The sequence below is a fragment of the Vitis riparia genome, chromosome 4, assembly GCF_004353265.1.
Source record: "Vitis riparia cultivar Riparia Gloire de Montpellier isolate 1030 chromosome 4, EGFV_Vit.rip_1.0, whole genome shotgun sequence".
Taxonomy (NCBI): Eukaryota; Viridiplantae; Streptophyta; class Magnoliopsida; order Vitales; family Vitaceae; genus Vitis; species Vitis riparia.
The window spans coordinates 2,637,439-2,665,346 of NC_048434.1; the positions used below are offsets into that span (position 1 = coordinate 2,637,439).

Below are 27,908 nucleotides of genomic sequence, written 5' to 3' on the forward strand. Positions count from 1 at the left end.
AGTGTAAAAACATTTCATAAATTCACTGTCAAACGAGCTCTTATAATGCGTTTGTCAATGATTTTTATGAAATATTTCTACCATTTCTAAAATTTGAAATTTTTTATCTTTCAAATACTAGAAAGATTAAAAATAAAACCCTTACTATAATCACTGTCAAACGTACTCTTAAACAACCCAGATTATAGCATTTTTTTTCATAATATATTACTTTGTTCTAGGCTACATTTGAATTTTGGTTCTAGGGAAGAGCCGAAGTGCAGCAACACAAATAAATTTGACAGAAGGATGTTGAAAATTGTTATTATTTGGCTATATACAAGAGCCACCTCCAAAATTGTCGATGTAACAAGGACACCACTAACATTTCAGTAGTCTGCCATTTAGAAAATCTTTACAAAGTCTGAGATTGCATCAAGGGGTTTTTTCTTTTTCCTTTCTTTTTTTTATTCTTCTTCTTTTCCCTGGGTTCCAATAGTAGTAGATGGTGCATGAGGTAAAAGAACATGACCAAAACAGCAGCTCGTGCATGTTTATGAGTCTGTTTGTCCAAGAAATTAAGCAGCTCTAGGGGTCTAAAACGATGAAGAAGCCGGTTCCAGATACTGACCTCTGCAGAGTTAACTTGAAAAAGGCTGCTGGGAGCCAGAGCCTGCGGTGGATTTCTTTTGAATATTTGCTGAAGCTGATGATTCAGAGGGGGATTTCTCTTGAATGTTTGCTGAAGCTGATGGTTCAGAGGGAGTGGGGATTGATTCTCGTCGCCATTGTAGATGAGGGGTGGAATACAGAGGTCTGTCAACGGCGATCTTTCCCTTGATGTGAGCAAACCGTGCTTGCACTGGCATTCCAGCAACCTGGGGTGGTGCAGATTTTCCAGTGGCCATGTCTGCCTTTCTAAAAACCTACATAGTCCAACATTTACAATGAAACAGCAGTGGAAGAAGTGAATCAAGAGTAGTAAATGAAAATGAATTCAACATCAATATTAACCGTCCAAAGTCAGACATCGAGCACATTAGTTAAGATTTTCCCCTTTCCCATTTGAGGTTAGTCCATCAGATATTGCTCCAGTAAAAAAAAATTACCCAAAGAACAATGAATGGGAGCACATGGATTCTTAAAATGGAAACATGACAGGAGACAAATTCAACAATAACTCCTTGGAAGTGGGACAGTACCTGACCACAGTCACTCCCTTCTACGTTTTGGGGTAGGGAAATGAAAGAAGTGAACCAAAACTACAAATGCAAATAAATTGCAACTCAATTCCACTGAATATTAGGTTATTTAGTTTGAAATTCAAACACTTGACAGTGATGCACCACTCCTGGCATTCTAGTCAGCCAATATTGTACAAGACACTAATGATATCACGTTTGCATCTAGGAGGCAGTGATCCTGATAACACGAGGTGGGAAGTTTTCTTCCCAAATATTCATTGTTGAAATTGTTCAAGGCAGAGCCCTATACTAGTCAGATGAAAAAAAAAACATAAGAAGAGCCAGGGAATCACAGTTGAAGGTTCATGGATGTAAAATAGAGTGCCATCATCGAGGCATTAAAGGTGTCTCCTAACATCTTATGACTATTTAAAAAAACTCAACCCCAGCACCCACACACCACACACACCCTTTTCTCCTTTCTGCACCTAACAATGTCAGAAGATATATCAGAAAGTTTCAACACAACTACCATCCCTGGTCAACTCATATATATCATATGGAAATTTTATGAGATGTCATCATAACCTATAAGCCTGCAGCCCAAGCTTGTCCAGGTAAATCTTGTCTCATGAAAACTTTCTAAAGCACTCCCTTGCCTTGCCACATGCAGCACCATATGTGTTTATCTCATCAGGTTTTCCAAAGATTAACTTAACCAAACCAAACCAAACCAAAAATAAGAAAAAAAGAAATTAGAAATAAAGAAATGCATAAAAACATTGTTTCATGTTTTCCTTCACTACCACAGCTTCATCTTACCATATCAATGATCAAATTGATCCTCTACAAGAATTTTAATCAATTGGTTACCTTTACAGTTCTTGAAAAAAATGAGGTCCCACTCAATGCCAATGCTTTGTTAACAGACTCCACACTGGCAAAAGTAATGAAAGCAGACCTAAAAGAGAAATATTACATGTCATTATCCTGCATCAGAAAGCCACAATATATAGATGGCACCTACCATGGTATTAACTGCGATAGAATGGCTGAATGAATGATATTTACCTCTTTGGTTGGGCAATTGTTTCATCAGTCAAAATAACAACATTGACCACCAACCCACATTTGGCAAAGTGATTTGATAAAGCTTCTTTAGTTGCTGCAAAATGTACCTGATATTTTCCACAGGAAAGGGGCAGCAAGCTTACGAACCAATTTTAACAGCACCAGTTAAAATAGAAAGGATTCATCAACAGCAAGAATACTGAAAGATTATGTTTATTTCAACTGGCATATATTTGATTTCATGTTTGCAGAAGATTGAGATCACATCACAGTCTTCAGGTGCCATACTAACAGCCATAAATCTTCCTGAGGGTTTCTCTATTTATTCACTTATATTTTTTGGTCTGATAAAAACAGGAGGGTTTGAGAGTTGCAGCAACTCATGGTTAGTTAGAAGCCTTGCTACCTACCGTCTTCAAGTCATTTCCTCCACCAATCAAGAGAATATTTTTAACAATTCTTCCCACAAGAGATAGTTTACTCAGGACAATCTATTTCTATATCTTTGTAATTCATATCATAGTTATCAACTCATAGTAGACCTCACAAACATTCCCAATGATCACATATATATCTGCAAAGATGCAGGCATCTTATATAGTATAATAAAAAAATAATTTTTTGGCAAAGCTTCTAGTGAGCCCACCCAATGTAACAATAAACATCTACAACATCATTAGCACTAGAAAAATACAATATTTTGAATTCCATAGCCACCAATTGGATTGCCATTCCGTGGCAATTTTTGAGAAGAAAAAAATTATGAGATAAATCCTGTAACCTCAGATGTTTCATAAGTTTGAATAAGTTCCATAATAAACCTAGTAGCCCAACATTCTAGATGGTTGCCCCAAGCACAGCCTGAATCCACTGAACCTGCATCAGTAAGCCTCACTTTTTTTTGATAGGTAAATAAGCAAATAGATTAAAAGCACAAGAAGGCGCACCAAGTACACACTATAGAAAGAGTGCTAAAAAACAAGCGAAAAGAGAAAACAACAAACCACACCCCAAACCAACAACACTAAGCCCTGACAAGCTAAGGACAACAAGACAAACAAAACCAAGCCTCACTAGCAAGAACAAACCATAGAAACTTCAAAAGGGATTTGCATGATAAATGCATTCAAATTAACAACTCATTATGCCCTTGAGGCCTAGCTCAAGTGGCAAAGGGATGGGAAGAGTTTGTGGGAGGTTCCAGGTTCAAGTCGCAATGGGGACAACACCTATCAAAAAATAAAATAACATACACAATTCATTATATGACCTTGGAAAAACATATAGAATGTTTCATGGAGTTTACATTTGTTACATATACAGTTCTTGGCTCGATATCTTCCTCTGGATGTCTCAATGTACCTGCAAATACACAAGTAAATAAATTTCTTGCACCACTTACCTCTTGATACAGTATGATGAACAATTGTCATCATTGTAAACTATTCTGGTAACACCATGACTGACAAGAAATCTAATAAAGACATTGTGATGGTGGTAAGAATTAAATGTGCCTCAACAACTAAGTTTTTGACAGGTAACTTATCAATGATAACATCAAAGTTCATTCAGTAACTTGCATGGGTGGCCCAGGGTAAATAAGCAAACCTGAGCTGAACCATGAACTCGAATGTCCTGGTTCTAGCACGGTGTTTCCTTGTTATCAACATACATATATACAAATAGTTCACTAGGTAAAAAACAAAATTACCTCAGAACATAGTACACCAGAAGTTAAAAAGTCAATTCCTGATTGAGGAAGAGGGTAAGGAAAGAGAGGATAAACCTTGCAATTATTCCTTTCCATATTCGAGGCCTATTTATTTTTCTTTGACCCTTTCCTATCTATCTTGATTCTTAAATAGATGCCAGAGATTTTCTAGAAATAAAAAAATAAACAGAAATCTACTAATAAGAAGTGCTGTCTATAACCACCTCACAATAGTTTTATAATTTTTATGGCTTCATCCACGGATCCAACACTTGGGAAGCTAGAAAGTTCGGGTGCAAAACAAAACATCTAAACAGAATTATTATTCAATTCATCATCCAAAAAAACACAAATCTGAATCATCACATGATACTGAAGACAAAAATGTGGAATCACAATTGATGAGATAGAGAAAAAACAATAAAATGGCAGAAACCACTCCACATGCTCCTTTCCATATTCTCAAGATGTTAATCTTTCATTATTTTTTACTTAAAACCACCACACACATCATAGAGAAAACCTTGTCAAAATTTGACAATAATTAGCAACTCTTAAAACAAGAAAAGCCCCAATAATTGCATTATTATTATTCACTTCGAAAGGTTGCTCCAATATGGCCTCACCAGAACTAGATGATAAATCAGGCTTTCCACCTCTTGTCAGATCTGTGTGCTTTGATCGAAGCTTACACATTTCCCTTTCAAGTTGATGAAATCTTACTTTCAAATCTAACATTTTCTGCAAGAGAAAAGGCTCAAATACTTCAACATATGGATCAACTCAAACATTCACTTGATAAACAAAATAAATAACATATACGGCTGCTGAAAATACTAGATAGTTGCATTTGGAATAAGGTCATTCTTGAGAGCTTGCATAGGATTGAAATTCAGTGATGTATTCATTTTTTAGACTCAAATTTAGCATCCACATAAAAACATCCAGAAACCTGAGCAAATGTCATAGCCTCTGAAACCTCTTCGGCCAGTTTTGACTTTTTGGAATCTCCTGAAGTTTCTTTATATTGAACATCCATGTTCCCCTTGTCCACCAAAGAAACTGAACTGTTACCTGGGCCAGTACTACTCTCACCAAAGTGCCTCTTTCGCCTGATATTACTGGCACCATTTAGTTTGCCAGTAGTACTCACACCACTCTCCAATTTCTTACATTTTCCAGAATTGTAAGCACCATTACCAAGCCCAGGAGCTTCTTGTTTACTATGTCTTTCAGTTGGTGAAGGAAGCACTGGTACACTCTGGTCAAGAAAAACTCCATTTTGCTCTCTAATAGAAATACCAGGTGCATCAACAGTTTTACTCCTTTCAAATGTATTTTTTTGCGGCTTGCCCAATCTATCCCAAACACTACCCCGTGACTTGTCATACTGGTGAGATACTGCAGTGACCACTTTGGGAGAAAGACTTCTTCCATATGCATTGGCAGAAGATGTTTGCCTGGGAAGAGGATTATCTGCATATAGAAAGGACATCTCACCTCAATGTGATCAACTCATATGTAATGCAGATTTTAATACGTAAATTTATACTATAGATAGCCTTGTAACTTCACGGATACATAAGAAGGCATAATTTTTCTGCTCACACCTTTAGCGTGAATAGACTCAAAAATTGATATGCTTGCTTGTAAATCATGTACATGGATTTAATGAACTTCCGAGACATATTTCAGTAGCCTTAACAAGTACAATACCTGCAATAGAAGACTGTAATCTTCTAGGATATGGCTGTTTTGAGGGTGAGAAAAGTTTTTTAGGCAAGTCAATGGCTTTACTATCAACAATCTGCTCTACAATATGCCAATGTTAGAAAATGGAATGTATTAGGGATAAAATTAGAAATCAAATAAATGGTTCACATTTGCCAACCTTCTGATATTTATCCATGTAGAGAATTCTTTCTTCTCCACTAGCTGGCATCACTGAAAAGCTATCCTTTCCAGAACATCCATGTGCCAAAAAATCATCATAAATGTCCTCAACTGGCTCAAGTTCACTTCGCATACCATTTCCAGACATCAGTAAGGATACCTTCTCAGTATTAACATCATCTGAAGGTGCAGCAAAACCTGCAGACCGTTGAAAGCCCTCAGAAAAGTCCGTATCATCTGGAAGAATATAAAAAGCATAGGTTGATGGGTGGCGCAACTCCTCACCTTCAGTCTGCCATGGGAAATTATAATTTATGTCACCAATTTAGCAAACAAAGAAAGCACTATTATGAATAAAGAAATGCATCCATCATACTGATATTACAGGTGATCCATCATCATTGCTGGTGCCATGATTATGAAAGTTCCTTGACCTTTTAGCTCTGTACTCCATATCAGCGTCATTGTCATGGGGACTGCTGAAGGTGACACCCTTGGGATCCAACGGGACAATGCTTGTATTTGATTGATTGGCATAGTCCAAGAGAAGATCCCATAACCTAGATAAAAGTAATACAGACTATTAATATCAGAGTAACTAACACATGTATCCAAGATACACTTTCAATATTTGAATCAGGATTTGTTTTTTTGTCGCTACATTGTATACGCAATATGTGAGCCAAACACATCCTTTTCAATGCCCCCTTTAGCTAAAACCCAAGCATTCAAATAACAATCAACAAATAACAATGTTGCAGTACTTTTTTAAAATGTTTCAAAGAAACCGTTATTAGTTATTTCAATGAGGATGCAACAGGTCTAGAATCATACTACCATGATACAAATTCCTCACTCCGTTCTCCAAGAAATGCCTCCAAATCATCTCTAGCTTGATTTCGATGCTTTCCATTACAAACGAGCACTGTAATATACTCCTAAAAAGAGGTAAAACTTCAGAGCATTATTCAACTATAAAGAGTATTATAAAAGTGAAGGTGTCAATATGCCAATGCCATAACCTAAGCTCATTATAAGCTTTTGATATCTCAACTAAAATATACAAATTTCCTGCCAAAATTCAAAAATCTATTTTGGAAAATTTTCAGAGCTTTCCATGAAAAAAGGAACCAAATCCAACAGTCTCAATCCCATCTGCCAAAACCTATAGATGGTTTCATGAACAGCATGATACATAATGCTGAAGCCACAACCAAGAATCCTTTACACTCAATCCACAATATCTAAGAAAAAGAAACTATAATTCCAGGAGCAAAAAAAAATTTGCACAGAATTACAATGATAAGATAATAATTACAACCCATGGAGGATTTCTTTTAGAGATATCTCTACCAAAGAAAGCTACTAAATAGTGCACCCAAGAGAATGGGTCTGAATATTTTCCTAATTCTTTTAAATTCTGATCAAATGATAGAACAAACTCTAAACCCCACCCTACCCTTGCCCTGACTATCAAATAAGTTTAAATTATTTTAAATATAATCATAAAATGGATATTAAAAGGCTGAAAGCAGCAAAAAAAGGGCAGGCGATGGAAACTTGGAAAACTTCCTTTACATGCATTTTCCACTGTTTGGTTCCTAAGAAAATAAATAAATAAAAACCCAGCCGACCCAGCCAGATTTTCTCGAGAATAAAACAAGGAAAAAAAATTAAGAAGTAGGGTTCGGATTTCTTTTTTCTTAATTTATCTTGTTATTGTGATGGAAGTAGTGAGAATCCAAACGGCACATGAAGAAAGAGCCTGGAACGGGATGCAGAGTCAGGGGAAGTATGATCAAAATCCAAAGCCTGAAATGATGAAAAGGGAAGGGGGGAGTAGTAGAGAGAGAGAGAGATGAAGAGAGAAATAGAATTACAGCGAGCACGTCGTCAGTGTAGTTTCCAAGGAATTCGAGAAGCTTGTGGGAAATAGAAGATTTGAGAGTGGTTGCCAGCGGAGAATTTATAGGGATCTTGAATGATTTAGGGTTTCCCATTTCGCAGCCCGCCTTCTGGAGAAACGAAGAGGACGAGACGATTAGACCAACACTCTCTCTCTCTCTCTCTCTCACCACCCTCGCTCTTACTCAGACTGCCGCTGCTCTTCCTACTATCATTATAAGTTTATGTTTATTTTCGTCTTTGCCACGTCATTAACTAAAATTAATTAAATAATATCCTTTTTCACATTATATATAAATGGTATTTTTCTTTTATAGAAAATAAATAAAAAACAGTATTTTATATTTAGATTTCAAAAAAAAATTGTTCTACAAATAATTAAAAACTATTATTTAAGAAGGGTTTTTTAAAAATTATGAAAAAAAGCCTAGATTTCTAATATATATTGGGACGTAATTTCTAAATATAATGAACCGTGGATATGAAATTTTTGTCAAATTTGAGTGAAGTTCAAAATATTTTTTAAATTTTATTATGAAATATAGTTTTTCTGGTGTTTGGTTTCATTATAATTAACATTAATTAAAATTTTATATATTTTAAAATTATTTAATCATCAAAGATAATAAGAAAAATAATTTTAAAATATATATAAAAATAATTATTGATTTTAAATCTATTTTTATTTTCCTTTAATTTTTTTTTTCCATTTATTTTTTTTTCCTTCACATTTTTCCAAAAACCAAATATAGCCTGTATGAATTCCATACATTAGAGCTTAGACATAAGTCGAAGTCCAAGGCATAATTTTTTAAAAACCGAATGACGATACGGGTACATCTCGCTTTTATAAAATATAATTCAATAACAAAACTATATGAAATTTCAATCTACATTAAAAAAAAAAAAAAAATAGATGTTTTAAAAAAAGTAAAAGAGAAGGAAATGAATAAATCACACGGTATGAACATAGTTTTAAAAGGCGAGGTTAAGTGCATCTATACTCAAGGTGCAATCACTCTAATTATAGGGCTTATCGAACGAACACACTTTATCAACTTTATTCTTCTTTTTTAAATGCTTTTATTCTTGAATTTTATATTATATATTAAAATTTATATAATTTCTTTACTTTTTATATTGAATGTTTCTTTTAAATAATTAAAATTTAAAATTCTTTATTAATTGGATTAGATTTTAAATCATATTTTATAAAATCGATACGTGCATTTCACTTTACTCAAACACACTTTGTGTTGCATCTTACGGCTAAGTTGTAGCAGATGCTTCTGCCTTAGGTGTGCCTTGTGCCTAAGGCGCCTTGTGCCTTTTAAGACTATGGGCACGAGCGGGGGGTCAGTGAAGCACTACAACTAGGGAGTGGTTAGTGGTTGCCTTTAACAAGTATGCTGGGCATCCTTGCACACTTGTACTCCAATTTGCCAAGTTTTTGAGACTCACTTTTTTATGGGGTTAATCCCCCAAAGTTCTAAAAAGAAGATGAAATCACATAGAGATGTTTGGCATTTGGAGTACAAGTACAAACATGACACATCTTCAGATCTTCTTCAACCAGAGCTCAACTGTGCCTGCTGAGGAGTAAAAAAAAAAACACAAACCCCTGGCCTCCTGTCTCCTAAACTTCAATTTCAGATGGATCAAAGGCCAGGGCATCATGATTCCAACAAAGAACTAGGTAACATCAATTTCTATAAAATTATATTTTAGTATAACTTTTGCTGCTTTTCACCATTTCTTACTAAACTAACTATAATCAAATCAACCTTTTCAAATCTTCTAGGCTCATCTCCCTGGTCGTCATCCAAATGGAATCATAAAAACAAGCGTAAAACTAAAGGCAGAGAAGAAAAAAAAGGGACGGAAACGCACCAGAGGATTAGCGCTTAATGGCTGTTCTTTTCACCACTACATGGGCTTACTCGACTGTCTAGGTCTAGCTGTTGGGAACACTATAAAGACTTTGCATCAGTTTTTAGAGCAGGTTTAGCCAAAAGCTTATCCTGTGAGAATTCAAATCATCGCCAAGAAGAATGACAGGCTAAGGTACTTCTGCTGAGGTTTATGTTTAACATTTTGTTAGAGCTATATGACAACCTCAAGTGAGTAATTTCTCACTTTCAGATTAAATCATTTGTCACCAAACCTCATCTTCAACAGTTGGCAGCTTTGTATTATACTACTATAAGCTACTGAGCAAAGAGGTTCTGTTAATCTCAGCTCCAGGCATCCTTGTGACTTCTCTTCATTCAGGTTTTCAGAAAAGCCATGAGGCATATTCCCTGCTGGTATTTGAGGAAAGATTGGACAATGGTATTCAACAAGAAACTACTAAGTATAAATCAGGACTGTTTCAGAGGGACTAAAACTTCCAATTAGTTTACTGAAAAGCAACGACATGAACAATTATATAAATTTGATGGTCGTTAAGAATCTAACATAGATTTGATGTCAGTTGCTCGAAGGTAATACCCATCAATGTTAAACCCAAAGCAGTCCTAAATGCTTGGAGAAACATGCTCCATTACAGACCCAATATATCTTAAACAGATATTAATACATTGTGGCATATGTATGATAATACTCCAAAACTGAATTCACAAGATGGTAGATGTAACCGACAATCACTCGCTAATTGGAAATCCCCTTTGAATAGTGTTTTTCAAACAATGAAGATCAACTTAATAAAAAAAATTTCTAAGATAACCAACACAAAAGAACATGTACTCCATCATCACAGTAGGATTTAAGCTCATTTTTGTTTAGTCCTCAATTATGTTTCAACAACACTAGGTTTGGAAGAGGATGGACTTGTGAATGGCCAAGGCATTCAAGTTCAAATTCAAAAGCGAAAGATAACTATAGCCGAGACCGAAAACACCCATGTAGCACAAGAATTGTAAACCACACTTTTGATCTCCTTTTGTCTGGGGTGAGAAAGTTGGAACTGAATGGAGGGTGTTGTGCAGAAGAAAAAGAACAAGACAGAGAAAAAGAATACCGCATAAATGCATTGTACTAGCACAAGAATCATCTTGACTAAAAATTCTGTTGCAGTTCATGCAGAACCAATGGCAAATTCTAAGACAGAGACCATCAGATTGCCATCCAAAGTTCTAATTCCCATTTGAGATTCAACTCAAGAAGGCAGGAAAAATCACAAACTGATGCTGATAGTGAATGAGCGCAATCCAACCACTCAATCCGAGAGTTATTATCTTACTGAATAAGATAAAATACAAGCAAATATGGAAATTCGATTACAGGTGAGGTTACCCAGTGATCATTGTGCCGGCACCTTCATCAGTGAGGATCTCTAGCAGGAGTGAATGAGGAAGGCGGCCGTCGATGATACTAGCAGTCCTAACCCCTTGTGATAGAGATCGAACACAACAATTCACTTTGGGAATCATTCCGCCACCAATCTTCCCCTCCCCCTCCATTTTCTTAACCCCTTTTATGTCAATTTGCTTCACTAAGCTCGAGGGATCGTCCCGGTTTTCGAGAATTCCGGCCACGTCTGTTAACAAAATCAGCTTCTCCGCACCCAATGAGGCTGCCAATTCTCCGGCAACGGTGTCAGCGTTGATGTTATAGGATTGGCCAGTCTCGTCGGAGGCCACGGAAGCGATTACAGGAATGTGGTTGTTGTCAATGAGGGGGCGGAGGATAGTGGGGTCGACGCGGGCGACGTCGCCGACGAAGCCGAGCTGGGCGGAGTTGGGATTGGGTCGGGCAGTGAGGAGACGGCCGTCCATGCCGGAGAGGCCGACGGCGGTGGCACCGGCCTTGTTGATCAAGGAGACAAGGTGCTTGTTGACCTTGCCAACGAGAACCATGGTGACGATTTCCATGGTGGAGTGGTCAGTGACGCGGAGGCCATTGAGGAAGTTGGGCTCGAGGCCAAAGCGGCCAAGCCAGAGGTTGATCTCAGGGCCGCCGCCGTGAACGAAGACGGGGCGCAGGCCGACGCAGGAGAGGAGGACGAGGTCGTTAATGACGGAGGCCTGAAGGTCAGGGGATTTCATGGCGGCGCCGCCATACTTGACGACGATGGTCTTGCCCCTGAACTTTTGGATGAAGGGTAGGGATTCAGAGAGGATCTCGACCCGGAGCTGACCAGCTAAGTCGGATTTGGAGGATTCTAAAATGGGTGGCTGAGAGGTTGAAAGAGAAGCCTTTATAGAAGGAACAATGGTGGGTCTATTGGGTGTGGAATTGAGAGAAGATTTGAGAAATGGGGGAGAAGTTTTATCAGGAAAAGGGAGGGGAGAGGAAGAAGAGAGTGATAGGGTTTTGGGGATGAGCGAGTATGACATCTCCTGCCTTCTCCTTTCTTTCTACTGCTTCAGCTGCTTCTACCAGTGAGGCGGCTGAGATTGTTGTTAAAAGAGTTCACTTATATACTCCTATATCTTTCTACTCCCCACAATCCCTTCTTTTCTCCCTCTGTTCATATTCCATGTTGGGAATTCTTTTCTCCCCGTCCCCCCTCTATTCATATTCCATGTTGGGTATTCCATCCCATTGGCATCTACCCTTGCATAATTGGCATGTTTCACAACATTTTTAAAAGTAATTTGATACTTGGTTCGTGATGATGAAACCACCTAGAGTATAGGAGAGATGAATTGACAATTCAAGCAATTTAATCATATTACATTAGCAATTTTGACAAACTTATAAAGAAACACTTGATAAAGTCATGGATCATACAACCGCATATCAATTTACTAATGTGAAATAAATGTAATAGAGTTTTATCTTATTCAGACACACTTACACCCAAAGATTTTATATCGATTGTTTTCGTAGGTTGTCCTCATACTTATTAATAGATCAACTCAACCTGATGTTTAAGGTAGCAGATCGATACATCTTACCTTTTTGTCAAAAAGGCTTTCAATAATGCTCTTGAAAGACCTAAGAATTAAGAATGTTAGGGTTGAGATCTAGTTATCCAATGTAAGTGCTAGTTTTTTAGTTTAGAAATTTAGGGTTTTTTTTTTTAAATCAAAAACCTAGATAGATATTCCAAGTAGGTTCTTTAAAATTAAAATTACCAAAAAATCCTAACATAAATAAAGAAAATGGACTTATAAATCTAATGAGAGTATCGATGTTTAAACGTCCTAGAACATTAAGTAAACGTTTGAGCATCCCACTTAGAGGATGTTTGAATATTCCCCTTCATGACATTTGAACATCCATCAAAATTTTTAGGCTTTCAATTCCATTTTTTTTATTTTTACTTTGAATTTCTAACTTCTTCAAATCCAATTGTCATTTTCCATGCTCTACTACATCCAACATAACTCCAAAGTAAGTCAAAATCGATGATAACCAATAAGATTCTTGGAACTTATGATGTGTCAATTTCAATGCAATGATAAAAGAAAATCGTCAATCTTATATATTACATAAACAATCTTTTCATTTGATAGTTGGTGACAAAACAAATATTACAATGAGACCACCCTCCTCTCCCCCCTCCCAACCCCAACTCCTAAACCGTTGCCTCATCGAATCCTAATGTAAAGTCATCTTAACCATCATACAGTCGTCTACAATACCCTTATCAACAAACCTCTCATCTACACTCAACCAATATGCAAATATCGTCAAATTATATAACGAATCCTTTTTATAACAAAAACGACTATTTGGAAAGGCGGGAACATGTAAGAACTATAGAGGCAATGAATGTGAGATTCGACCCGACTACAAAGCAACTTAAGACTCTACCAAACTAAGTCAATCGTCCATCACCCACAGCCTAGAATATATAATGGCAGTGCTTGTAGTCAACTCCTCAAAAAGCTTGCCTACTAATCAGGCCAGTCGTTGTCACACATCTCATACCTACTCATTTATAGCAAAAGAAGTTATAGGGGAAGGGATTTGATCCTTAGAAGACTAGATCGAGCAGATAACGAGGCAGTGGCATGTCCAAGACCAAAAGCCCAACTTCTAGAACCTTGAACTCGAGCCTGAGATGGACCAACATCATTAGATTCCTACTTATAGACGAAGATGAAAGCCTCCTCCTAGTACCTCCACAAGGAGCCATGTAGAAAGTCCGAGAAAATTTAGAAGAATAAGACTAACCTGAATAAATGAACATTACGTAATACAGAAGATCCTATAGAGACAGGATTAAGGTAGAATGGATGAAAATGGAGAGTGAGGAAATGACCATCAATGCCCTTATGTAATAGGGACGATCGTGTTTTAATATAACAAAACAAGACTTTAAATTAACGTTTAGTGTAATTAAAAAAAGAAAAAAAAAAGACCACTTGGAATGAATCAAGAAAAAGCTACGCAATTCAACGATACAGAATTAAAGAGGACATTAAGAGAATGATTTCTTCAAGAAATATTCTCTAGGTGTCCAGGTGACATTTGGCAAAATTAAGAACGTTGATGACTCCAAACAACTCCTACTTGAATTTGTGACATTCTTTTTTGCAAGAATGACTTTGCAGGCGAGCCCTTGACCATTTCCTACAGCTTGCTTTAGGCTACTTGAATAATTGTAATAGGCTAGCTGTGGCCCATTACCTTGCCACTCTCCGATGCAGGTGGGTTGGTTAAAATTAGAGTGCAGACTTGTTTATTCAATATCAATTTAACCCTAACCTTCATTATGCCATAGGCAAAGATATAACAAAGTAAAAACCCAAAAAAAAAATTCCAAATCCAAAAAGGAATTCTCCCTTTTTCCCTCCCCCCTTTCACTCTCTGTGAGTAAACCCCCAAGCCCATAAAAACAATAATTACACGATCTGGGCTCCTCACTTCATCATGTGTAAATATATATAGAGAGATCATCTAGAAGCCGAAACCATTGTCCCCAAAATCTTCCTCATCACCACTGCTGAAGGATTCCACCACCTCACTGTCATTGTCATCCTCATCTCCCTCCGTCACTAACTCCAGTATTCCACCTCCCCCATCAAAGTCCGCATCATCCATCACAAAATCCCCATCATCATCATCGTCGTCATCCTCTTCAAAATCACCCAAGCTGTCATCATCATTGCTCAAGTCATCACCATCGCTCTCTCCATCCCCATCAAGTGCAGGACCCAGTAATGGGTCCTCATCTGCATCCTCATCCTCGTCTTCATCATCTTCCTCGCTCTCTGCATCATCAGGATCAGAGTCATCATCTGTTGGCCTGCGCCGCCCAATTTCATACATTCTAGCAGAAGAAAACATCTCATCATGATCGTCCATTGAAACCAACCCCACAAAGGAGTCGGTTGGCTCTGTTGCAAAGTCAAGCACACAGCGGTCTACGGTAATCGTGGCAATGTCAGAGTAGTTGACAGCATCAACAGTGCGAAATGCAGAAAAGAGAGGGTGCTTGGCACGGCGGCTGTGAACTGCTGACATTATGTCCTCAAGATTTCTCCTCAGGATGGCATAAATCACATCTCCACGAGAATTAAAAGTTATTACTGTTTGATCCAATGAAGGCACAGTTCGGAGGAGCCTAAACTTCCGGAGGTCCCAGACCTCAGAATTTATAATCACCTGTTAAAAAGGAAAAGCCTTCATTAAGTTAATTAAGGGAAAGTAATTGTAATGATATTTATGCAACAAAATAGCATTCTGCAGATGACTGTTGCATCAAAAGAAAAGTGGCGGAAAGGATCAGCTTACCTCATTTCCAGCAGGATGGAAGCCCCCACCCCCATAATCTGTAAACTGATCAAAACGATGAACAGGGCCAGACCCCCGCCTATCCCATAAGACCCCATTCCAGAGAAGCATGGTGTCTGAAGGACTGAAGTGTATGAGTGGATACACATGGCCTCGACCTGCAGAGCTGGCAGAAGTGTCAGCCAGTTTGAGATCCAATTGGAGGGTCTGGATGTCATACACGAGAATTTCTCGTCGAGATGACTCTGATGATAGCGCTGCAAATATGGTCCCAGAATTGCTAAATCTAGCAGCCTTGCACCCATCAAATGGATGTCTAGGGCCACCTGATATCGAAGAGGCATCCCACAGTCGCACATCATGGGAGCTTGATGAGAGCACCAGCTGTGTGTCACCAGAAAGATAGGACTGGACTAGTGTCAAAGGATACTGGTGGCCTGTGAAACTCTCTAGCATAGTGCTGCTGTTGCAGTCAAAAATTTTAAGCTCTCCAGAATGACTTCCAGCCGCAATCTGTGCAGAGTCCCCTAGAAAAGCAAGAGATGTCAAAAGGCCATTACCATCATCCCGGCAAGTTCTCCAGGGCCTGAATCTGCTGTAAATGAATTGACGATCCCTCCTGTTTCCATGGATTCCACCATGCACATTTCTAAACTCACGTGTGCTAAGCCGGGCAGTTACATTTGATGGAGCATCAAGGCTTCGTCTTGGTTCAGGACAAATATGTGGGTGTAAGAGAGAGAGTGGCGGTAATGTTGTTATTGGTGCTGGGCACTGGCGATGCTGGTGCTTTAGATACTGGACAACAAGAGAGTCTAGGGTAAGCCTTTCGGTGTTGCCAGTATGTGGGTCATTCAGAGATCCAAGTTGGAAGGAAGAAGGTGTCATCTGACCCAAATGAGGAATACCACATTGGTTATCATCTAAGTTATCAGTTAGAACACTACTTGGTGTTGGCCGCCCATATTGATCTCTTGGTGTACAACATGGTGTTGAGAATCCAATCGCATCATTCAGTAGATTGCTTTTTCGGACAGTATTTGGTGTTGAACAAACAGGTGAATGAAGTCCAAGCTCACTGGTGTTGAGTCGCTTCACTGACGATGCCAACCCAACATCCTTTAACTCCGTTAGCTTCCTTTTCATTGGCAATATAATTGGAGTCTTATATTGGGACTCAGCATCCAAATTTGGTTTTGATGTAGTTACTGATGGAGTTTCTGGTACACTTGCAGGTGCTGAAGACTTTTTTGAAGTACTGAAAACTTTGCTGATTGCTGGAGATTGGGCATCATGGGATTGAGGCTGATTTCTGAATTGAAAGCTGAGAGTAGATGAGAAAACCAGTGGCTTCTTCTTTGAGGAAGACACAGATGAATCAGAATTCAAACAGGAATCTTCATCCTTTGTGGTCGGCTTCAATTTATTGGAGAGAAACCCACCAGCAATGCGACCAGATGGCCACTGAAGTTGCATAGATGGAGTTTCTTGGGAAGAGGCTTGATGCACGAGAGATGATGGGGCTGCCAAGGATGGCAAAGGTGTCAACTGAGCCTCTTTAAGCAATTGAGCAGCAGTTGTGCTCAAACCAGATGCCTGTAGGTGTTCATGTATAAGGAGTAAGAGTTCCCTGAAATTTGCCCACATAAGACCTCATTAAAACAAACATAAAGAAAAGGAAATAATAGAAAAAGAGTTAAAGTGATTATAAAATAGCACCAAAAAAAGAAAGAACAAATACCTGGAATGATAAGTAATAGGTGTGGCAGCAGCTATAGCTGCTCTCTCTATGCGCCTCAAGGTAGGGGTAGCAGCATCTGTAGCTGCTAATGTACTTGCACGCCCTGAATTTGTTACAATCTGCAACATAAATTGCCCAACATAAGCTACATGTGATTATACAAATTGAACAAGGGGCCAAAGAAGAAAAAATGAAACTTAGTGGCTTGCTTGTAGAGCACATCTAGGCATCTAGGTGGCATTTGATAACATTGACCACATAATACTTAATGACTTAAAATAACTTAATGCAGATTTTGCTAATTTGTTGATTTAAATCTCACTACTTAATTCTATTTTATAGAAAAACTTATAACTTAATTCTTACTTTAAGTATTAAGATTATTTCATAAACCTAACTTAAACCTTTTTTGAAACTACCAAATTCAATAAGCAATAAACTTACGAGACAAAAACAAGACAGAAAAGATTATGGCTGTGGTAGAAAGTTGATAAAAGAAAAGAATTTTGGGCAATGAAGGCAATAAACTATTTAAATTCAGAAAAAGTGATTTCTTTTTAACTCTATACACTTTAAGTTACTTTTTGACTTGAGTAATACTATTAAATCATTGACCAAACATTTTTAATATACTTAATGACTTAACACTAAGTCATTAAGTTGGTTTACCAAACATCCCATGGTACAACTTGTATCCCTGCCGTCAGAAGAACGTGCAAGGCAAGCAAACAGAATCAGCAGAAGAGGTGCACTCAGAATATACACATAGGATTGCCATTGCAGAGATCAATAAATTTTCCAGTAAAAACATAATGGCAGCACGGAAAATGTTTCTTACCCCAATTAGCTCAATTGCCACCTGGGCAAGTTCAGCTTGCCACCGGCCTTGTTCATTTCCCGATGTCTGGCTGCCTGAATCTCGGATTAGTTCTGATAGCTTTTTCCCAACCTAATGCAAAAAAAAAAAAAGAAAAATATAGTAAACAATAATAACAACAATAATAACAACAATAATAATAAATATTCATAACAATAAAATCATATACAGAGTATAAACTAAAGCAAATAAGGTAAGGAAAACTGAAAAGGCTCTCAAGAATTTTGAATGAAATATACAGCAGGTCAACCCAGAATGGAAAGAATTCCAATACATCTTAACCTTCTACAGGAATGCAGCATCTTCCAAATAAATCCTCGCAAACCATAAAATACCTCTAGTTTGAATAGGCCCACACTAATTTCATGTATAAGTACAAAAGAATTCACTTCAAGCACAGAAGTTCAGGTTTTCTGGCAGCAATATGTTCAGTTTTGCATCATTGTTCACTCCCCTTTCTTGATAGGTGAGCAAAGGGTATTACTAGGCACAGAGGAAAAGGTGGGGTGAGGGGTGGGGTGGGGTGAACATTATTGAAAATTGAACATCTTGATCCTCAAAAACCTGAACTGTTAATCTGTAAATTTCTGTGTATTCTTATAACAATGTTTTAGACCTAGACGCATTGACATCCCACAATAAAAATAAAAATAAAAAATAAAAAATAAAAAATAAACATACAGACTATTAGTAATATGGTGTAAAGCATACAACATAGTTGCTTACCTGAAGCTTTGTCAATATATGTGCTATTGCATCATCTCTAGCTAAACCCAGCAGGACTCGGCATGCAAGAGCTCTAAGGCAGTCAAGGGTAGCAGGAGGTGAAACTATACGTGGTTGGAGGAGATGCAAAAGAACCTTTATACCACTATTGGCTCGGACAGCCTCTCTTGCTTGACGATATCCTTGTTCCAATTGTGCAGCAAGACCAGCACACCCTGCTCCAGCACCTAAAGATATTCTACGGTCTCCAACTAATCCTGAAGCAATGGTTGGAATAGGTGTTTGTGAAGTACTATTGATGGATACTGCACTAAGTACAGCAGAGCTGCCTCGATCTACCACACCAGATTCCCCATTTCGCTCCCTTAGTTCACTCTGGCCAGGCATGTTAGCAGCTCGATCTGAGATATTCCGTTCTGCATTTCTATCTCTTGCCTCCATAGCAGGACCATTAGAGGTTTGGACAGAAGCAGACTGCTGACCTTGTGCAAGAACAGGGGGTTTAAGGCTGATTGAAGGTGGAGGGCAAACAAGATTCACTAGCACATTTAATGCTGGCTGAATAATCTGACAAATTTAAGTTAAAAAATACCATTAAGCAGTAAACAACAGCAGAAGATCAGTACTCGCATCAAGAGTCTGCTAGCGGCAAGAAGAGAAAATTTAAGTATAAAATACTTATAAACAACTCTTACAAGCATTTTTTACCTCAGGGTCCACAAAACTAGCACCATTTGCCGCATCTAAAATGACTGCAATACCAACACGATTATTGCTTAATGTGACATTTACAATCAGCTTGCGGCTGTAAGGTACCAATGTAACAATGTGCAGAACACCCAATGCATATTGAAGCAAGTCATGCAGATATCGTTCAACAGGTGGTGCCTACAGACAATAAACAAAATTAGCACCCAAGAAAATAGAAAGGAAAACAATAGATTGATTTAGGAAGCCACAAATATGATATATATTTTTTTGATATGTGCACAGAGGGTATAAAAGAGATGATTTATGGATTGTGGTTTAGTTTTAAAAAAGAAGAATAAATAAAAATGTGTATGTGTGTCAAGAAGATATATATCTATCAATAAATTTCACTCCCAAAATCATATAACAAGTAAATATAATTTTAAAAATATAGCAGAGATTCAATACTCAAACAATAACAAAACATAAACCCCTTTATTTTATCAAAACCTGCACCTATTTGAGAGTGGAAATTACCTATTGTGCGGCTCAAATGGATTGGATAGACAATAGTTGTGAGCTGTGGTGAGGTTTGATTGATTGTTTGGCTAAAAGAAGAGAAGGGAGTTGTAATCCAAAGATAAAACCAGGCAATTAATCTTATAACATCTTAAGTTGGTGGATGGTAGAAATTAGAAAGAAAAAAAATTCCAATTCTGAATGGGAAGAGTTATGATAGGTTTTTTTAATAGGAAAGCTCTGTTCTTTTTTCTTTTTTTTTAAGATAAAGGGGGGGCACAGCCTACGTACACAGAGGGGGTATGCAATAGGAAGAACTATAAGAGGTTGTTTGCTTACCAAAAGTTTAGGAACCTAGAACTATAATAAATTTAGAAACAGCATACCTGACACAACTCCAGCATGGTAATATGACCATTAGAGGTTAAGAACTGATCAACTGCAAGCCAACGAGCTCTTACAAATGCAGGACCAAGTTTCCGATCCTTCTGTAATTGAAGAAAAACTGCATCCATAGCCTCATTACTGAGGTCAAGTGGCTTATATGCCGCCCTTACACTTGGCAAATTACGGGCTGCACTTCGATTATTTTTATTTGGCCGAATGGAATCCACAAGCAGGAGAAGGTGTGCTCTGAAATATTGTCGCAAAGCAACACAGGTATGATAAGCTATTTGCTTCTCTGATGATGTTAATACTTCTGGAGGTGATCGATCATTTCGAAGTGACCCTGAATTGGACAAGCCTAACCCACCAGAATTAACTCCAGATCGTACCGAGGCGGCATCATGTAGAAGGCTCAACAACTTCTGTAAACCATCTTGAGCATCAAAGGAATCAAGAACTGCTCTAAAGACAAATGCAGCAGCAAAAAATAAAGCTGCATTTTTTCTGGCTTGATCCTGGGAACACTCAAGAAGTTGCAGAGCTAACTCAACCACTTGGTGGACAACTTCTGAAGGAAGAGCACAAACACGTTCCATAATCCCCTGAAAATTTTTGAAACAAAGCAAGAATCTAGGGGTCAGAAATACTAATACAAGAAGGACTAGTGACAAGAAAACTTGAAAACAGAACTTCTAACAATAACAATTTAGCATAACACAAGAATACCTGAAGAGAACCAATGGTAAATAAGCAAGAAGAAAGACCGAAGAAGGTGAGAGCAACTCTTGGGACAGCAAGCAGTTTTTGCATGCCACCACGATCCACAAATACTGCAGCAAATTTCCGGTGAGCTGCCAAAGCACAGATTAACTTTAGCACATCAGGCAAAAGCATTGCAAGCTTTGACGCCTCTTTCAATTTCGAACTTCGTTGCAATAGTGCAAGACAGACGTCTACACCCTTTTCATGTAGAACAGGGCCAAGAACCTCAACATATTCCCCTAATATCTCAAGGCACTGAATGCAGTATTTTTCTCTCAACTGTGCAAGGGAGTCAGCATCCATAATGAAAAATTCTTCAACCTCTTCATTGATTTCTGTTTCAGTACCTCTTGAATTCATTGGATCAGCATTCATATTACTGGAGCTCCTGTCACCAACTCATTAAAAAGTTAGTACTCACACAAACTGAAATTACATTCAAGTATTGCATTATACACATCTATATAAAATCACCAACCTTGAAACTTCAATTGCATTAGCAGCATCAATGACAGTAGATGCAGCTTTTGAAGCAGCTAAAACTGCAGCTTCCTCATCATTGGTGGTCTTGAATTCCTGTGTAGCAAACAATAAAAAGTAAAAGATTTAATAACAACGTTTGTTCTTTACAAAACAAAAATGAAACTAGAGCAAAAGCAAGAAATAAAATGCAGAAAGGGGAGGCAATGTCGCATACCTCCAAAGCTGCACTTTTGACGACTTCAGCAGCAGCATCACCAGCTGCTTTGATGGCTTCGAGAGGTGCATTGGCTTCTTTAGCTTCAGCTTCAGCAGATTTAACTGCTTTCTTTACCAGATCAGAGATATCCTTGGATCCAACTTTGCATTCCTGGAAGCGGTCATCATTATCTTCTCTTTCCATGGGAAAACCATCAGCAATGGTCCTGCCAACACACTTCTTGGCATCTGGTGCTCTTTTTGTGTCTAAATTTCTTGACAAACTCCGGTCTCTGATACTACGCCCCTGTCCTAACCTACTACCAGATCCTGGAGAGGTCAAAGCATGCTCATTCTCTATAGCCCCCTCATTGACTCTTCCCTTCCCTTTAAGTCTTGACAATCCACGGTTCGCCCTGCGTTTTGAGTCATCTCGCACATTTTCATCATGATCTCCAAATTTTGTCTTCAAATCACGCAAATCACGACCATGCCATCTGTCCTCGCCATCAGCATCCACTTCATACATATCATCTTCATCCAAACTGTTGGGTGGTTCTCCACCATCAACCCGGGACTCTTCTCCATGCGTTTGCCAACCAATGCTTCTATCATGATCCCTTTCAACACTCTGATCATGTAAAGTCCCTTCGTCTATTATCCTAGGATCATCTAAATGATTTGTTTCCAGAACCAGCCGCAATCTACTGCGACCTTCATCTCTACCTCTCATGCAAGTAGCACCAGGCGTATTCTTACTCTCTGCTATATGACTACCGTCCTTTTGACTTGTATTTGTCTCCCCAAGGACTCGGGTACGAAGGTAACGCATCAGCTTGGCGGATAATCCAGATGTCAATACGTCTTCCACTACTTGACCACCACTGGAAACATCAATCAGATATTATATAAATGTTAACTAAGAAATTTACTAGCACAAAAAAATCTGAACTGGAAAGAAATTGTCCATCGACCACAGGAGCATACCCAGCCAAACATAAAGCAAGAAGTCCAGTAGAGTAGGTTCTCAACATTTCAGAATCTGAGGCCTCCTTTCTCCCTGAGTCATTCTTCCAGCTGCGATCTTCACCAGAAAATCTGGCATTCTCATCCATCACCCAATTTTTTATATTCTCCAAGACAACAGTTTCTTCAAAAACATGGGGATACTGTATCCCATAAATAGCTCATCAAAAATATTCATAAAACATATACACTAAAGAAGACATGATATATATAAATATATGTAGTAACAAATTAAATGTATTATCTTACCACCAAAGTCAGGGAACAGATTAGAAGAAGCCTTGCAGCAGCTGCCTGGACGGATATTGAGTATCTACTTTCAGACAGAAACTTTGAAGATATCAACTCAAAAAAATCATCATTGTCCTGAGGAAAAGAAGGAAAAATTCAGGAAGGGAAGAATTCAATATTACATAAGAACGACTCAGAATCATGTGTTATCATCTTCAATAAATGTCCCAGCTAAACAAATTACAATAAAAGCATTCATCACCAAACCAAGTGTAAAAGATGAACAACACAATCAAGATCAGTTACCCGGACTAGGCTACCCAGCCGTCCAATAATATGAGTAGCACGACCATTATTTAAGGATGAATGACCTGTCTCTTCCATGTACCTGCACTTAATTCAAAAATTAAACATTAAACAAAATTTAGAAATTTTCTAAACCAAGCAAAAAGAAGATGAGTACAAGCCATGATTGGCACAGAAAAATATCTCAGTAGACTCTTATACAGATCCCCATAAACAATTGAACATTCTTGCAGTGAAAAGAATGATCAAGTTGAACATTGACAACAAAGTAAAACTTCTAGCAGCAGTCTAACTAGGAATCCTCAACAGATTAATTAAAGACATATATCCCATCAATCAACAAATTCTGCAAAACCAAATATTTGCATTCACAAATAAAGCCAATGGAAGTCACAGAGTATGATCTCAAGTTTCTACATGGAAAAACCTCCAAAACCCATAATTTTATCTCTTCTTGCCTAAAATAATTGGTTTACTCACAAGTGCCTCCTTTTGGGGATACAGTCAATGCTTTCAAGGTGATTCTTGCAGAAAAAATGCTCTTAGTACATACACCCACTGACCCACACTAAAGGCCCATAAAAGTACATGACCATTTCTATAATTAACCCATTTCTTTCTCTATTTAAAACTTGCTCAACCTCAATGCACCATATGTCAATAGTTTTATTCTAACATGTAAAAAGATTTGATTGAAGGAAATGAGGGGACCTGCATACAGAAAGTGTGTGCAAAGAGACCAGCAACAAAGTGTAGCAGCAGAAGCCCCAGCAGAGTCTTAAACTGCAGCTATACACAGTTCAAAGAACCAAAACACCCAATACAAAGCAAACAATGAGCTTGTGGGGGAAAAAGTCCCTAACAAGGGGGAGAAGGTTCTCTGCTTCTAGCAAGATGCCTTTCCAGACAACCACCTTTTTTAATAAGAAGCCTTTCCAAACACCTATCCTCCGTAATAAGACGCCTAACCAAACAGCCACCCCATAACTAACACTAAACTCTACAATCAACCAAGAGCTCATTTCACCAAACTTCCATGATCCCACAATCATCCAAAGGCTATGGCAAACTTTCGTAACTACATTCCAAGGGCCCTTGAGCTCAGCTACTAAATCTTAATTCTATACATAAACTAAATCCACATAATCCCTAACCTAAAAAAATGGGGCTTTTCAAAATTATAATTTACATGTTAAAAAGAAAAACAGTTCCAGGAAAAAAAAGAAAGTTAGGAGGATAGACAAAACCACCCTCCAGGAGATGTTTGCAGAAAGCATGCAATATCCGTAAGAATGCTAAAATAGCAGCACAATTTTGTGCAACATACAAGAAGAGCAGTCACAAAACTGAAGGGGACACTTTTTTTTATATAGGTAAATTAAGAAAATATATAAAAACCACTTGGAAAATGATGCAACAAAGTACACACAAAGTATACAAATAATGTCATAAGGCAAGCAAAAAAAGAAGAAAGAACAACAAATACCAATCACCCTAACAAAAACCAACCCCCTAAACCCCCAGAAAACTGGGCTACTCCCAGCAGGCCCTCTTTAACCCACAGCTCCCAAAACAGAGAAACACCCAGTCCTAGACTGAACACAATCCACCCTCTGAGCAAATCTGCAACAAAAAACTCTCAACCAGCCCAAGAGCAAAATTCAAGCAACCCCAAACTAAGAGAACGAAGTTCAAGTGACACTCTTACACTAACATTTTTTAAAGATTAAACAACCTGTCTATGAAGACCAATTAGCTAAACCTTAGGAGGTAAAAATGGAAACTCAATTATTCTTTTTCCAAGATTTATAAAACCATCAACTTATTTGCAATTTCATTTTAAGATCTTACCAATCTTTTTTCTGATTAAAAAAAAAAATGTCACCATAATAAAGGCCCCAAATACAGAGAAACCCTCAAGTGCCAAAGAAGCTAGAAAATAAAAGGAAGAAGGGAACAGAAAAACATTGAGGACCTAGAATATCAATAAAGAGGGGGAAGGATCCAAATCATAATCAAACCAGATTTGGCAGTCCAAGAGTGCTAGGAATGGTGGGAAATCTCTTTCAACTCCCTCCCCAGCATTTCATTCCCTTCCCAAACCCTATTCTGTTCTTCCAAAATGCACCACACCAAGCAAAAGGGTACTGCCCTCCATGTTTATCTTTGAACAAACAAAGCTAGAAACACCTTCCCAAGGAACAAAGGAGGACCCACATGACACCACAGCCAGAAAAGAAGGATTAAATGCTGCCAAAATTATATTGGTTTTGTCTAGACTACTCTATGAAAAATTTCAGAACTACAATTTTCATAACTAGAATTATAAGAGTGATAAAAAAACTAACTAGAACCACAGAGGATTATCTTTGATCTTAAATGAAAACCCATTTAATGGTCAGGTAGTTTGGCCCTTAGCACCTTGCTCGTGTGGCAGATAAGTGGATTGGAGTTGAACCAGACCTAGGCTTTGAAACTAGCGGTATTCTTCTATGTGTACTTAAAAAATCAAATAAAGTAAGAAATGATTTGAGGTCAAGTTCTAAAGTTAGGATTCGAGAAGTCATTTCAATCTGAAAAGCAGATGAATTATACATCTAAATTAGTATTATATTCACACAGGCACCTGTGCATACACGCATGTGGACATGTTATGAAAACTTCACTAGAAAACTAGGATAAAACACACAGATGAGCACAAAACATATTCAATAACATAGCCAGAAAATCAGGTTTGGTTGTAATGGATGTTGCATGAGTTTAATGAGGATTTAGATTTACATTGAATGTATCCATGTTAGCTTGCTTGGTTAATTCCCATTCTGATGCTTAGCTCATTTATCATCCTATATACGATACACTACATGACACATGCCATAAACACAAAATGATTAACCACATAAAGAAGATGCACAATTTGAATAATTTCACCTTTTTTCAAACCAAAAAAAAAAAAAGTCAAATTTTGACTTAAGAACACAATACTTCGTAATCAATAGGACATTCTTTAGAGAATATCTTCTGCATTATTTAAGCACTGTTAGAAAATAAACAACCATTTATTCCAGACAATCAGGAGAAGATAGTGGACTCAAGAAAATTCAAAAAAAAAAAAAAAAAAAATGGAAACAAGGAACAAACATAAAAGTGTGAATCTTATAGAGAAAAAATAAATAAATAATCAATAGCAGGGTATTAATATGAACGCCTATGCTAAATGAAAATACATACGAAAAAGTGTATACATGCAAGTGTGGAAGGATATGGCAGAACACAAGAAAACAAAGGAGAAAATTCCTTAAATCCAGGGATGTATGAAAATTCAAAAATGATAAATAACATATGTTTAGAAATAGAAATTAAAAAAATTAAAAAAAATTGAAAAAAAAAAAAAAAACCCAACAACAACAACAACAATACTTCATATAGCTGAAGTGCATGAGAAAGTATTAAAAAGTATACAACAAATAGGCACATTAATATAGACATTGTTGCATGATAATTATATGACGAGAAATTAATGATAGTGTCTTCACGTAGCTGATATACTCAATACCAATTCATAAATAAATTTAAATCAAGTCTTATAAACGAACTACTTTTTATGTTGTTTCCATAAGCAAAAGACCAAACGCAATCACAATCTAATAATATTCAACAAGTCTTCGAACAATAAACTCTATCCTCAAGCACGTGAAATCCATAAATTAACAATCAAATGTGAACCCCGAACTGAAAAGAAGGCATCAGGAACCCAGAAAGGGAAAAACCCCATTCAATCGAAGCTAATATGACCCATTAATTGACCATATAGAAGTGGGATTCTATCATCATTTTGAATTCCGGTAGCTCCGCGGGAAACAAACAGAAGGGAAACCAAATTGCAAAACAAACACCAAATGATAATTAAACTACTGGGACTCCAATTGGGTCCAATTGGAAGGTGAACAAGGAAAAAGAGAAGAAAAATAGAATATTGGACAGTGTATTTCCAGTGGCGCCATGAAAACCGAGAACGACCCAGATAAAATAACCGAAACAAGGAACGGATGTAGTAAGTAAATATGTTGGGGAAAGAGAAAAAGAAGAAAGAGGAGGAGAGGGGTACCTGGATTCTTGGGTTTCGAGGATGGAAGAAAGGGCATGGAGGACACTAGGGTTAGGGTTATCAGGGGAAGAAGTGATCTTCTCCATGAGCTTCTGAACCTTGGATTGCAAGTTATCATCATCTCCGGAGTCTTCTTCTTGGATTGGCGGCGAGGAAGGGGGTGGCGGAGCCTGTGATTCAGCGGCGGATGCTTGAGAATCGTCCATGGCCGCCTCCATATATTTAATATATCTCTGTGTCTATGAAAAAATCCACACAAATGATGAACAATGATGAATATAGATGTGTACAGAGAGAAAGAGGAAGAAGAAGAACAATGAAGCGAGCTTCCGCTTTGATTTTGGGTGTTTTTCCTCTTTCAGGGCAGAGGGCTAAATGGTATTAACGATTAAGAAATTGAGAGAAGGGCTCCGCTCTAGTGTTTT

At 37.7% G+C, this 27,908-nt stretch overlaps 3 protein-coding genes across 7 annotated transcripts; all 3 read right to left on the reverse strand.

Annotated features, from left to right (window-relative positions):
• Window positions 1-258: 258 nt before the first annotated feature.
• On the reverse strand, window positions 259-7,922 carry LOC117913040. Of its 5 annotated transcripts, none has more exons than XM_034827908.1 (12): window positions 7,719-7,922; window positions 6,676-6,776; window positions 6,224-6,398; window positions 6,124-6,130; window positions 5,837-6,036; window positions 5,662-5,752; window positions 4,898-5,421; window positions 4,572-4,686; window positions 3,541-3,596; window positions 2,235-2,341; window positions 2,037-2,124; window positions 259-905 (listed from the first exon to the last, which is right to left on the reverse strand). In XM_034827908.1, exons 1-12 carry the CDS (start codon window positions 7,836-7,838, stop codon window positions 621-623), a joined length of 1,869 nt encoding a protein of 622 aa, XP_034683799.1. In that variant the 5' UTR covers window positions 7,839-7,922; the 3' UTR covers window positions 259-620. The 5 variants fall into 5 exon arrangements, with proteins under 5 accessions (XP_034683799.1, XP_034683798.1, XP_034683797.1 ...); XM_034827907.1 differs by having other exon boundaries at window positions 6,215-6,398; XM_034827906.1 differs by having other exon boundaries at window positions 5,837-6,130.
• Window positions 7,923-10,748: 2,826 nt separating this feature from the next.
• Window positions 10,749-12,195, reverse strand: LOC117911994 (acetylglutamate kinase, chloroplastic). The gene has a single exon (XM_034826394.1). It carries the CDS (start codon window positions 12,078-12,080, stop codon window positions 11,034-11,036), a length of 1,047 nt encoding a protein of 348 aa, XP_034682285.1. The 5' UTR covers window positions 12,081-12,195; the 3' UTR covers window positions 10,749-11,033.
• Window positions 12,196-14,350: 2,155 nt separating this feature from the next.
• Window positions 14,351-27,881, reverse strand: LOC117912005 (DDB1- and CUL4-associated factor homolog 1). Its single transcript, XM_034826407.1, has 14 exons — window positions 27,484-27,881; window positions 23,376-23,457; window positions 23,088-23,204; window positions 22,800-22,981; window positions 21,832-22,696; window positions 21,613-21,710; window positions 21,099-21,522; window positions 20,372-20,974; window positions 19,485-19,664; window positions 18,777-19,343; window positions 18,012-18,122; window positions 17,174-17,292; window positions 15,433-17,062; window positions 14,351-15,303 (listed from the first exon to the last, which is right to left on the reverse strand). Exons 1-14 carry the CDS (start codon window positions 27,699-27,701, stop codon window positions 14,596-14,598), a joined length of 5,904 nt encoding a protein of 1,967 aa, XP_034682298.1. The 5' UTR covers window positions 27,702-27,881; the 3' UTR covers window positions 14,351-14,595.
• Between the last annotated feature and the right edge of the window lie 27 nt (window positions 27,882-27,908).

Coding starts and splice junctions, on each gene's coding strand:
- LOC117913040 (XM_034827905.1), bottom strand. CDS start 7,838: ATGGGAAACCCTAAATCATTCAAGATCCCTATAAATTCTCCGCTGGCA. Junction 4,687..4,897: donor AGGCTATGACATTTGCTCAG/GTTTCTGGATGT, acceptor TTTCTCTTGCAG/AAAATGTTAGATTTGAAAGT. Junction 2,342..3,540: donor GAACTGTATATGTAACAAAT/GTAAACTCCATG, acceptor GGAAAATATCAG/GTACATTTTGCAGCAACTAA.
- LOC117911994 (XM_034826394.1), bottom strand. CDS start 12,080: ATGTCATACTCGCTCATCCCCAAAACCCTATCACTCTCTTCTTCCTCT.
- LOC117912005 (XM_034826407.1), bottom strand. CDS start 27,701: ATGGAGGCGGCCATGGACGATTCTCAAGCATCCGCCGCTGAATCACAG. Junction 21,523..21,612: donor AATGCAATTGAAGTTTCAAG/GTTGGTGATTTT, acceptor AGTTGGTGACAG/GAGCTCCAGTAATATGAATG. Junction 18,123..18,776: donor ATATATTGACAAAGCTTCAG/GTAAGCAACTAT, acceptor TTTTTGCATTAG/GTTGGGAAAAAGCTATCAGA.